This window comes from Stegodyphus dumicola, chromosome 2, assembly GCF_044657685.1.
Source record: "Stegodyphus dumicola isolate Sdum_Otavi_A_Nest chromosome 2, ASM4465768v1".
Taxonomy (NCBI): Eukaryota; Metazoa; Arthropoda; class Arachnida; order Araneae; family Eresidae; genus Stegodyphus; species Stegodyphus dumicola.
The window spans coordinates 270,386,109-270,399,528 of NC_140769.1; the positions used below are offsets into that span (position 1 = coordinate 270,386,109).

General features: G+C 31.8%; 1 protein-coding gene across 6 annotated transcripts in view; it reads right to left on the reverse strand.

The window, feature by feature from the left end:
• The window catches only part of shot (dystonin-like protein short stop), a 696,871-nt gene that overhangs the window by 71,436 nt on the left and 612,015 nt on the right, over window positions 1–13,420 (reverse strand). For all 6 annotated transcript variants that reach the window (XM_085812140.1, XM_085812144.1, XM_085812142.1 and 3 more), the window contains 6 exons: window positions 10,485–10,641; window positions 9,168–9,290; window positions 7,325–7,557; window positions 2,822–2,951; window positions 2,522–2,709; window positions 92–415 (listed from right to left, as the gene is read on the reverse strand). In XM_085812140.1, coding sequence (XP_085668266.1) covers window positions 92–415; window positions 2,522–2,709; window positions 2,822–2,951; window positions 7,325–7,557; window positions 9,168–9,290; window positions 10,485–10,641 — 1,155 coding nt within the window. The remainder of the gene's footprint in view (window positions 1–91; window positions 416–2,521; window positions 2,710–2,821; window positions 2,952–7,324; window positions 7,558–9,167; window positions 9,291–10,484; window positions 10,642–13,420) is intronic.

The following is a 13,420-nucleotide window of genomic DNA, read 5'->3' on the forward strand; positions in this document are numbered from 1 at the left end:
ATAAAAAGATAATCACAGAAGTTGTAATAAAAACAGTTAATTAAAAAAGTCATTCAATCTTACAACAAAAAAATAAAATAAATTAGAATACATTTAATTTCCTCAACTGATCTTCAGTATCAGATCCAGCTTCTGAAAGGTGATCAAAATCATCTGCAATACTTTGCAAGCGATCCTGCAATCTATTCAAGCTGTCTTGGAAGTCTTTTGTTGCACCAATTGCAGCATCAAGGTTGCGCTCACGATCAGATAATTTGTCGATTAAATCATCCCAGCGCAAATTTGTACTTTGCAGCTGCTCTCTTATTTTCTTTGCAGCAGGACTATTGACATCTAAATGGTCCAAAATAGCATGACCACATTCTCGACTTTTGTTCAGGACAGGCTCTTGTAATGAAAATTCATCTCTCAAAACCTTAAATAAATAAATGAATACACATAAATAAAAAGTCCAAATCAAGAAATTAAGAATTCTACATCCAACATTGTTGCAAATATAAATATCATACACAAGGTACCAGTTATTTTAAGCCAACTTTTATTTATATGAACAGTGGAAGTTTTTCGTTAAATAATTAAGAAACAGGAAACCAGCTTAAGAATTATAGTACAAAGTCTGTAATCCTGATGTCCATTATCCGGAATGATCTATAATCCGGACCTCAAAGCCACAAACTTTACGCATGAGCCTAGAAAATCCACGAGTAATGTATGCTTTATGCAAACGCGCGTTGAAAGAAATTTTTAATAAAGTAAACAAATATTAAGCTTTTTTTGTAAAATTTGATACTCTTTAGATCATAATTGCTCTTTATTTCATAAATTATGGTTTCATATTTTTAATTGTATAATTTCTGCATGCCATATTACCAGATTTAAATGGATGATCTATAATACGGAAAAACCCCTAATTCAGAATCATCGAAGTCCCGACGAGTCCGGATTACGGAATTTGTACTGTACAGAAAAAATTTAGTTAATAAATTAAGCAGGAAAAAAAAGCTAATAAAAAATACAAGTGTGATATTTTGTTTGTCTTGTAAAATCGTAATTTGGTCAGAAATATAATTATTAAATTTACCAAAATGAGAAATGAACCTCAGTGTAGATCCCTGGTGAGTGGATCAACTGTGTTGAAAATTACCTAACCATTCTAAAAGTTAAAAACTAGAAAACAGTTGCCAAAAGCAGAGATCAGATCTAAATCTGATCTCTGCTTTTGGAGAAGACCAAAGACCACCCTGGGCTGTTCAGCCAATGAAGAAGAAACAGGCACGATAAGATGATACGAGTTCAGTAGCATAAGCACCTGCACAATGCTATGACATTTTAGCAAAGTACCCCAAAGATATCAAAGTGGTAGCATGCGTGATAGAAAATTATTGGACCATTTTTCTTCTCTAAAGATTAATCATTATTTTTGCCCAAATATTTTATTGCACTACAGTCAGAAAATTATCAGCTACTGATTATCTTTCAGCAGTGATGATGCATTCATTATCTTACTGAGACTGACATTCCATGAATTTCTACACCAAATACTTCCAAATCATCAGACAATTATCCTGACATAATGATACCTTTGAGGCTATATGTTTAATTGTATTTAAGTCCTACCTAAATCTAACCCACTGGATTTAGATTAGAACAGTCCAAAACATTGGATAAATGCTACAGTAAAATGAACGAGGCATAAAAGTGAGTCTTGGTTTGATGTCCTACATACAATTATAGTACTAATAAAAATATAGATTAATATACCAAGAAAAAGTGAAGATTTTTCTCTGACACAGAATAATACGCATATAAATATTTTCAAGGAACATTTAGAATTCTTAGTGAAAATTTATAGTACCATGTATATTTTGGTATGCACAAAATTAAAGCACATCATCTTTAAAAACAGTCCAGTAGTTTGTTATACTACATATCAGACATCATATACTGAAATACGAAAGACTTTCAATAGTTGATCCTCAGTATACTAAAAATTAAAAATCAATAATGGTTTCTTAAGCTTGAAATTTAAGATCATGAAAGCACAATTAAGTAAATATGCAGAATTAGCATGGTGTATTCTTAAATACATGTGGTGTTGGCAAAAGCTCATAAATTTAAGCTGGAAACAGTAGTTATCAGCTTCTAACTAGAAGCTAGAAAAACTATCAATTGCAAACAATTCATTTAGAGAAATCATAAATACTTTTGTTTTGAAATTAATGCCAAATAAAGGCTGAATTTTCTGAGTTACTATGGAAAATACAACTTTGAATGTGTGAAAAACATTATCACAAAATAAACGCAACAGCTAGAATATATAATGTTCTAGTAAAATACACGTATGACTTGAAGAACTCAAAAGATATTTTATTCAGATTTGTTAATATAATTTCTGTCCATTGAATGAACAAACATCATTTATTATAATTGCGACTGTGCATGCAATGCACACAGTATCAATTAATATAATTTAAAGAATAGTTCTAATCTAATAATTTAAATTAAAAATAGAATATCTTACTTGAACTTGCTGAATTTGTGAATTGACCATTCGAGGATCTGATGCAATAGGTCCTAATACCTGAAACATTTTTTCTTTCTGTCCTAACCAGTTATTCATAGCATCTTGGGAATCCTGGAAATCTTTCAAATCCTGTAAGAATTTTGATTTCTCTTTGACGGCAGATAACAGCTCATTCCATCTTTGACCTGAAAATTACATGGTATTTATTTCATAAAACTTCATTATTTCTAAAACTTCATTTACATTTATCCAAATTTAATTACATTTTTAAAGTTTTTTAAAAAACCAGTAACTTACCAAGATCTGACATTTGCACCATCAAATTGTCAATACCAGGAGTGGCAGGTTTGCGACGTGCAAGATCATCCGTCTGATTTTTCAATCGATCTACTTCTAATTGTCTTTCCAGCATATCCTCTTGTATTGCCTAGAAAACATTAACATAATTATTTACGCATTTTATAAAAATACAATGAAAGTTACTCTAGTATTTGTTCCATTTTTCGAGTTTAACAATAAAAAAAATAAATAAACATCTTTTTAAAATCTTACATTAGAAAATCTAGTTTGCAATAAAATTGATTCATGTTAACATCAAAACCTTATTTATAAAATACATTCTTTTTAATTCATAACACAATTTATCAAAGCTTTGACTTTTACTTGCATTTAGAAATTATGATTCATCTACAATTAATTTAATAACTGAAATTACCGGTGAACAGGTGAATGGTTAAATTTAAAAAAATACTGTATGTGTGCACTAATAGCTAAATTGCAGATTTTAAATATGCATCAGACGGTTTTAAAAATGCATAAGCATAAAGATTTCAAAATTTGACATTGTAAAATGGTTTGAAGCAACATGCTAAATTGATCAGTGCACATAGGACTTAATTATAAAGACTAAAATTTTAAATAGAATGTACATAACTATATAATAATTATATCATAGTTTAAGCAAATTCTACTCAAAATAGAAGTAAAGAGAAAAGTATTTTTCTAGCTTCCTCAATAGAATATTTTACCAAAATACAAAATTTGAAAAATTAATTTTTTATTATAAATTAAAATATATTATGATTAACTCATACATTTTGCTATATATATCAATTTGATCCCCCTCCCCAAAGGAAGGGTTCAAACAATAAAAGATTAGACATCTTGTCCAATAAAATACAAATGTACCATTAAGAAACAAGTAGTAAGATACTAATGAATTCAGTTAAAAAACGGAATTTTTACATATACCGTAATTTCGCGCGTATAGTCCGCGGACTATCTGTGTTTAAAATGCGAATTTTTGAAGCTGCGGACTATCCACCAGTGCGGATAATACGCTGGTTGTTCACGGTTAAAATCGTTGAAATTTAAAAAACACTAGATTAAATTAAAAAACACTAGATTAAGTTGAAATTTAAAAAATACTAGGATTTTACCCTGTTATCGTGAACTGCCGATGATCAAATATAAAAAAAGGCGCGAGATTCCAAGAAAACATTCGTATGTATCGTATCGATAGTAAACCATAGAGCATAGTGCAGAACGAATAAGTAGTAGCAAGTAGAGCTCCTAAAATCCAGGCTGGCGCATCAAGCAATGCCGAGATATGAGCCAAAGAAAGTCTTGTATGAGCACTCACTTAGCGCAACCAGAGTGTTGTATCCCAGTGTCCTTCGCACTGCTTTAACGCAACTGCCGAGAGGGGGAAAAGTAATTGATGCGTCAACTCGATTTTTAGGAGCCATAGTAGCAAGTACCTGGAGTACGAAAAAAAAAAGCGTGATTCGTTTACTTATAGCGTGGTTTGGCAACACCGAGTGAGTGGGGTCGAAGGTCACATTTCATTACCACTTATCACGAGTATAGCACGTTGCACAGTATTTTGTTTTCGTATTTTGTCTTTCATCTTCGATAACGTTGATGAAACATCGCCGGAGTTTTACTGCTGAGTTAAACTCAAGGTAGTTGACAAAGATGGAAATAGAGAAGCGGGCCGTTATTGGTTTAATCCTAGTATTCGGTGCACACAGGATTTGGCTACTTTATGATGAGCAGTGAAAACGGGAGATATACGATGAGTAGTTAACGGGTCATTCAAAGAAAATATATAGTTAAACATAGTATATAGTATATATATTATGTGTGTATATACATATACTATGTGTGTATACTATATATATAGACGTTCTTTGGATCATTTTTGGTGTTGGCGATAATTTTCAAAGTCGCGCCAAGGCTGCATCGTATACTAGGATTTTACCCTGTTATTTTGCAGTGAGAAATTGGCACAAACAAAAGGATGTGTTTAAAAAGCATGGGAATATTGCCGTATTAAAAAAACGTAATTTCGGATGTATAGTCCACGGACTATCCAGTGGTGCGGACTATCTGACGATTTTTGAAATTTTTTTTATATAAAATCGTGTCTGCGGACTATACGATGGTGCGGACTACATGTGCGAAATTACGGTATATGTGTAACGTATAACAAAATACAATAGCTGCTTTAAAAATAATTGGTGACCTCAGAATTAACATTCTAGATTTGGTGATCTTCCCCTAAATTCATCTGTTCTCCCAAATTCAAGTGTCTTCTACATTATGTAACAAAGTCAAATTAACCAATCATGGACTAGATCTACTTATACCTCAGATTTAGTATAAACACCACTGGCGAGTTAATTGTGTCATCAATCCTCCCTTTCCTGCTCTGTAAACATCACATCGCTTTACTTTTGGTTAACTAACTACGTCATTTCTTGTTAAAAACCAGTGTAGATAGAAATTTATCGTATTTAATTATGATTGAATACAAGTGTCTGCCCAAGTAATTGGATATGTGTGAAAATAAAGACTGGTGATTTATCGAAATTCAGTTTTGTTGCCTTCATCTGTATGTCTTAACCACAGCCATGACGAATATCGAAAGCTGTTAAGAGTTCCAGGCTTCGACTGTGCATTCCAAATCATTACATATATACGAGGGTTGGGGCAAAAGTCACGGCAACTATTTTTTTCTTGTAGATATGTGAACGAATCACAAAACGTATGTGTGTCATGTGGAAGTTCTGCAGGCACGGTGTGTATGCAGAACAACAGATGGCTCTGTGATAGCTGGCTTTGTGGTAGCGAGGGCTCTGAAATCAGTCAGTTGGTGAGCGCTGTGTGAGATGGAAGTAAGTGTTGAGCAGTATGCTTACATCAAAATAGCCGTTCTCTAAGGAGAAATGCGATGGAACGTCACAGTGAATTAGTAGAAGCCCTTTGGAATAATGCCCTACCATATCGTACAGTAGCACAGTGGGTACGAAAGTTTCAGCAAAGACATGTGTAAACCAGTGATGAGCAACGTTTGGGACGACCGGTGAGTGTGCGGACCGACTTGGCATGTGCCGTCATCAAGCACCTCATAGATGAAGACAGACGATGGACATTACTGGAGTTAGAGAGGGCAATTGGTATCGAGAAACGCACCGTTCACAAGATATTGTATAATGAGCTAGTGTCAGAATCTTTCCTCAGTCAAATTGATGTTGATAGTCGAGTATGACATCAAGGGTGTCATTGCTCGCCAGGTATGACGTGGCATTCGGGATAAACGTCCAGATCTTGTGGACAGTGCAATAATTCTGCACGACAATGCAAGACCACATAAAGCAGAGTGTGTACGGCAGCTACTCCGACGTTGGGGATGGAAAGAATTGAAGCACCCATTGTACTCTCCTAACCTTCCGCCCTATGACTTTGATCTCATTCCCAAGATTAAGGAACCAATACGTGGTTGGCGGTTTGCAACATGAGAGGGCATTGCTAATGCTGTGTGCCAACAGATGACCCGATTCACACATGGTGTGGCAAGTGCTGAGGCTTATGGTATTCAGCGCCTCCCACATCCTTAGCAGCGTGTGGTGACAGTATCAGGGGACTACAATGAGGGTCTTTAGGCCCAGGTTTGTCATGTTAACTTTATGTGTATTGTGTTATCATTCTTTTGTACGGTGAAGGCTATATTGCCCTGTATACTACCGTAATAAAGTCGTATGTTACGATATTTCAGTGCTATTCATTGTCCACACATGTAGTTAAGACCTTGCCCTTTCATCTATATATGCAACATTTTTCAACCGGACTGGTATCTTCAAGACAAAAAATAGTTGCCATGACTTTTGCCCCAACCTATGTATATATATATATATGAAATGTAATTTCTCATACATTATTTGTTTTGTGCAGCCGGGGCAACAGGAATGAGACAAATTTTGGAATATAAAGTGGTAGGTTTATTTTAGCATCCATCTCACAAGCGTTTCTCCTCATACCTTGAGCAGAAGCCGAATTTATACATATGTGTGCGTCACGAGGCTCCTCCAATCAGCGATATTAATTGAAATCACGAGGTGACGCTATCTTCTCATCAGGAGTGTTCTTAAGTACTTTATGTAATATGACAGATTTATGAGTTTGGCGATTTGGCGGGCGCCAACAGGTTAATATATTTTATACTAAAGAAAGGATTTCGCCAAAATTTAGGAACAGGGATGCAATTTAGGTAGAGAATCACCAACACATTATTAAGCAATATTAATAAAATTTAATTTAATCAATTGATTTAAAAATATCATTACATATATATATATATATATATATATATAAACTCATCAAATTGTCAATCAAAAATAGAACTCATAGAATATGTCCATATATAATTTCACATATATTCACATTAAAATCATAAAACCCAAAGCCAAAAAAATTACAATTCTATACTAAAAATGAAAATATTTATTTATCAAATACCTTTAAGGCTTGAAGTTGCTTAGCAGCCTGTTCACGGGTAACTGGCAGTGGATCCTTTGGTAATTGCCTTTCTTTTGCTTGCACAAAATTCAACAAATTCTTCAAATTATCTAGATACACTTTAATTTCATCCGAAAAGGAATTGATTTCTTGGGATCGATCAGATAATTTGACACCAAGTAAACTGTATCTGTGATTAATTTCAGATAATTGTTGCTGAATTGGGGTGAGGTCTACAAAAGACAAAAAAATTATTAAAAATGTTTATACAAACACAATTTTAAAAACTAACAGGCATCTAAAAATAATAAACGAAATTCAAACATTTTACATTCATATATAGATGAATGGAACTCATATATAGATGGATATATTAATGATGTGTACATTATGATATTTCATGCAGTTGCTAACATACAATATAATTTTAATAATGAAGTATAAAAAATATTACAAGAAAAAATGAAATTAATTAAAACAAAATTTGAACCTCTAAATATAAAGTCTATCTTTGGGTGGGGGAAGCAGAAAAATATAATGTTAAGTATACAATACCAAAATCAAGAAGTATAATGTACCAATAAATATCCTGATAAAAATCATTTCAAAGTGTCACCAAGTTATTGCAGTCTTTATTGCATGAAAATCTCACAATCAAATAACCACTGCATGGAATTATTTTACATGTGTTTATTTCACATGGTTTTTAAACCAGATTATGAAGACGGGAAATTTATTCTCTGTGTAAAACTGCAATACAGTACATTTTCCAAAAACTGTAGAGAATTGTATGTCAATTCTTTTTATGATTTTTGCTTTAAAACAGTACAAAAAAAATTTTTTATATCATGTTGAAATTTTAAAATGAGACAAGTATAATAGTGACAAATTGCTAAGAATATTTTGGAAAATTAAGTCTGAGAATCAAACTAAACTTTACTTGAAACCCACTCCATTTGATTCTCTTTCTTTTATTATTAATAAATTCCTATTATATGAATATAAAACATACCCCAAAACAAGCAATGTGAAATACATATATATTTTAAGAATGATTATATAAAGTGAGTAATATAGATAACTAAAAACAGAGAAGATAAAGAACTGAAAGAGGAAAATCAGAACTCTCTGATATTCTATTATTATTGAATATGCAGAATTTGAAATTTTGTAGCATACTGTAACAGCTGGTATCCATTGGGCTTCAGTCGAATAACAACATTCATACTGGGCTCAATGCCTGGCATTTGACTAACCGCCTGCAAGTATTACGGTTTTTATCATATATAAAAGAAAAATACATTTTCCTCAATAAATTTTATGCAAAGACAAACAATCTTGTGTTTTAGTTATCATAATAAATTGGGATATATGCATAATTTTTTTCAGTGCAGCATCTCACATTATAATGAACTATCATATCTGCCCATAATGTGCTTTCTCATGCTGTAAATTATAGCATGCCCAGATAACAACTGGAAGATCCATGCTTTCAATCTACTGAATTTTTAATGTTTAGTGCTCTGAAAAACCTAAAGTCCATACAGTGGCCTACAAACTAAAATGTGATGGGCAACGACATTGTCATAGGCTCTAACAAGGTATACTAGACACAAGAGAGGGAGAATATCTGGAATCATCACATCCTCCTATATGTGCTCTCATGGTGTAAATGCCATGGTGGCATGCCCAGCTAGCAACTGAAAAAGCTACAATTTAGGTAGCATACCAGATTTTTGTACACCAGATTTTATACCAGATTTTCCTGCACAAAAAGACTTAACATTTTTTATAATATTACTAAAAATATTAGCATACAACCATAAGACCACATAGAAAATACCTTCAATGCCACCAAGATTATCTGCAGAGCTTCTAGAACTACTGAAGCCACTTGACATACTTGAGAGTGGGCTTTGAATACCTCTTCCTGAAGGTGAACCATAATCGGGGGATTTGCGATGCTCTGCAGAAATAAAACACATGCTTTGAATGTTTGGATACATTAAACAATTAATACGGCTCTCAAATTCATTGCTTTTCATTCTGAATGCTAAAAAATCACTATATAATAGAAATTAAAATATGACTGTAGTTGCATTATAAAACAAAATGAAAACCTGGAATTGCAAAGTGCAGATGACATTAATTGAACAGTAAGGAAGTTGATACCTTATATTTTTATATTTAGTCAGTATTCTTTACAGTAGTATGCATAATAAATGTTTCAGGTAATATTTTTAACATCAAATATGTATAAATATATATATGTAAATAATCCACTTAATTCAGATTGATGTGATTCCAGAATTCAGATTGATGGGATTCCAGTTTGAACAGCAATTTCATTATCTACAAAGTATATAGAATACTTAATATTCTTCAGAATTATCTTAAATTTTTCTATTACAGAAAAACTCTCTTCCCCCATTTAAAATAAAGAATAATTGAAAAAGTAGAATTATACATTGAGCCCTATCATACTGATAATATTGACCTGAGGATATACTCCCACATTGACCTGAGGATTATGAGAACATAAATAATCCTTCATATTGATGATTATAATATTTTTCCCTTAGACCTCTTTTTAACTCTGCTGAGACCATTAAATATTTTACTTATAATTACCAAAATGTCTTTTCAGTATATACCTTAAGAATACTTCAAAAATTAATAAAAATTTTTGCAACTGAAATGTTTTAAGTCTATTATCTCCAACAGAGATGTCCTTTTTATGAAATTTTTTTTTTTTTTTTTTTTTTTTTTTTAAAACTAAGCTTTAATTTAAAGATTGAAGAGTTTGCCTTCATTACCCTTTTTATCTAGGAAATCCTTCATATAACTGAGCCAATAACCAATCTCAGCCATAAGAACCAATCCCTTAAATAAAAATTCTAATTAACTAGTTATTTACAAAATATATAAGCTTTTGCGATCCCTAATAATTTTTATATGATCCTTTGTTGAAACTCTTTGTTCTAGCATAAGTATGTTAGAAGACATACTTACTAATGACACCTATTAAAAAAGAAGCATCAGTAACTTCAGTAAACATAACAATTTTCCAAATATTTTAAGATAAATACTAATTAAAACAAAAAAAAGTTCATGAATATTGGGTAACACTAAAACAGAAAAGAATACAAATCACACTTACTAGTGGGTGAAAGTCTGGTTGGGCTCGATGGCTTCCTAGATGGGCTTCCAGAGAAATGCCTAGGACTATCACCTTTAAGCATTGCCTCATAGCTGTTTCCAAGATCATTAATTTTGTCAATGGTAGGTGCATAATCTGCATGTTCTTTAGCAAGTGTCTGCAAAATAAAATACTCAATGAATACCATGAATTATATAAAATTTAGGTATTAAATAGAAGTTGTGTTACAAAAGAAGTCAAGACATGAAAAACCCCAATTTTGTTCAACAATAGAATACACATAATAAATTAAAATTATGCATTAATTACTATATATATTTTTATTATTGTATGAATCATCCTTGTTGCTGCCTTTAACTGTAATTGCGCCAAACTTGGTGATCTTACCATTCAAACTGAATGCCGCCAACTAGGCGGGAAAATTGTTAGTTCGTTCGTCGGCAGACACCAAGTCGTATCGGTGTCATTGGTTGAGAACTTCGGTTCTAAGTAATGTATCACATATATTATTGTTGAGTTTTAATAAAACTACTAAAAGACATTATCGCCTCATACAGTTCACATTTCGACACAAACAATCCTAATGAACAGAGATGAATACTGAAATAAGAATTTTTAAATTTCTAAATTAAAAAGTACAACAAGACAACTGTGTAATAAGCTCATAGTATCAACTGTTGTTTAAGAGAAGCTTAATTCTTGCCTATTTTTCAGAAATAGAGGCCTTTTGTGACATATGCCCTTTAAGAAAAAGAATGGCAAGAATAATGCACATTAAAATTTTAGAAATTCTTAATTTTTTTTTAATATTACACATTGATTATAAATATCTACCTTTCGAAAACCTATTTTAATAAAAAGGTAATTTATGGGTTTATAAATATTACTTTTTACAGCATATTTATGCTATTACTACACAAGATTTTTTTAAATAAAATTTAATTCATAAAAAATAAAATTATAGGTAGGCTTCTATTAAATAAAAAAGTAGTCATGCCCAGTCTTTTGAAAATATCTATTTTGAAGTTAGTCTTTTGAAGTTATATTTTTATCTTTATTTCCTTATGGTGTTGGCAAATGTAAAATAATTAAAATTTAAGTTAGACTACTTGTTTCATCAAAAATATTCCACAGTATTTACAGGGTTCATACCACATTTTAGTTAAAAAAATAAGCACCTATAAGCACTTTTCAAGCACATTTTAAGGAAAAAATAAGCACCTGTCTAATTACATTACACACAACTGCATAACCTTAAAAGAAAAATTAGACTTGTAATTTTAAAATATGAGCAATGCAATATTTATTACGAGAATGAGCATTACCTCAACAATGGAAAACAATTAACTTTTTTTTTTTAAATTTTAAATGACAGTTCAATTTACAGAATTAGTGGCTTTAGTGTAGAATTGGGTGCCCCTTCGATTGGCGACATTTTTTTAAAAGTTTTGGCAATGAAACCTCACTTCTGGTTACCACGATAGTTTTAACTTTGTTTTAGCTTCCTGATTTTATTTAAATGAAAATAGATTGATGTGTACATGGACATATTTAAGGCAGTGCGCAATGCCTAGTTTGTGCAATTCTAGGATGTCTTTTAAGTAAAAACAGATCGATGTGTACATGGACAGAGATCTTATGCAATTCTTCGACTTCTTATTTTGGTTTTGTGTAGCGGCCATCTTGAAATTGTGACTTCTTGGTGCCGATCTTGGCGTCAAAAAAGAATCGCCAATAAACAAGGGGCACCCAATTGCAAACTTTTACCGAATTAGTTTACAATGAGAGAAAAAAAAAACTATGCAGAACTAAACTATATTACAAAATTTAATGATGATATTTCAGTTGAAAATATAGAAAATAAATAATAATAAGCCATATTAACTGTATTCGTTTGGCACCGAATAATAAATACAATTTATTTTTCCACTAATATTAATATTTAAATAATTTAACTTAAATCAAAATTCTGAACATTTTCTAAATTTTCATTCCATAACAGTTTTCCCTTAACATATATCCCAAGCAAAGTAATTTAAGTACAAAAGAGGCACATTTCAGAAATCAGAAGACGGGAAATTGCTTCATTCAGTCATCCTTTAACAGTAAAAGCTTAACTAACTCGCATACTCGGAAATTCCCGAATATTCCGGATAGTAACTGGAAAAAGAGGTGTGGGGGGAGATTGTAGCCGTTCTTTAGATTTAAATTTAGGCTAAATAAATTATTTTGACATTTCGATATGTGCATCATATAAAAACCAATGGAACTGAGAAATATTCTGCTTAGAAAACACAGTAAAACTCTTTTAAATGTTCATAAACAAATCTCAGACTGAACATCAAAATTAATTATCAATGCAAAATACTGCAAACGTTATTGCGCAATACGTGCGGCGTAATTCTTCCACATGTGATATTATGTAATCGGAATCAATACTTGCGGGTATTCGGAGAATAAAGAACTAAATAAAGGAAAAGAAAGAGACTTACTAATCTGAGGTGTTTCTGATTCTAATTTTAAACAGGCTGTATTAAATTTCGGGAATAGAATCAATCTTCGCTTGGGTTGGGTAGACCACAAAAACTTTTAGTCCTATTCAATCCAGATTGGACAGTGACCAAAAAAAAGTCCGCTGTTTCAATATTAGAGATTTTGCGGAGAAACTCCCAACCTCCTCCGCATAATGTATTGGCAAAGAAAATGAAATTACTTTGACTATTCGATTACTTTCCTTTTATTTAAGCCATTCCAAATATTATTCCTTAGAAAGCTAAATCTGTGTAACAACACACCCATTTTTGGAAGTTTATCTATACTTCAGCAGTTACTGCAACTATATTATTATAAATATTCATACATATGCTCATAATATAAGCATAATGATCATAATAAACACGAATACGAACTGACCACGTGGAACAAGAATGGAAATT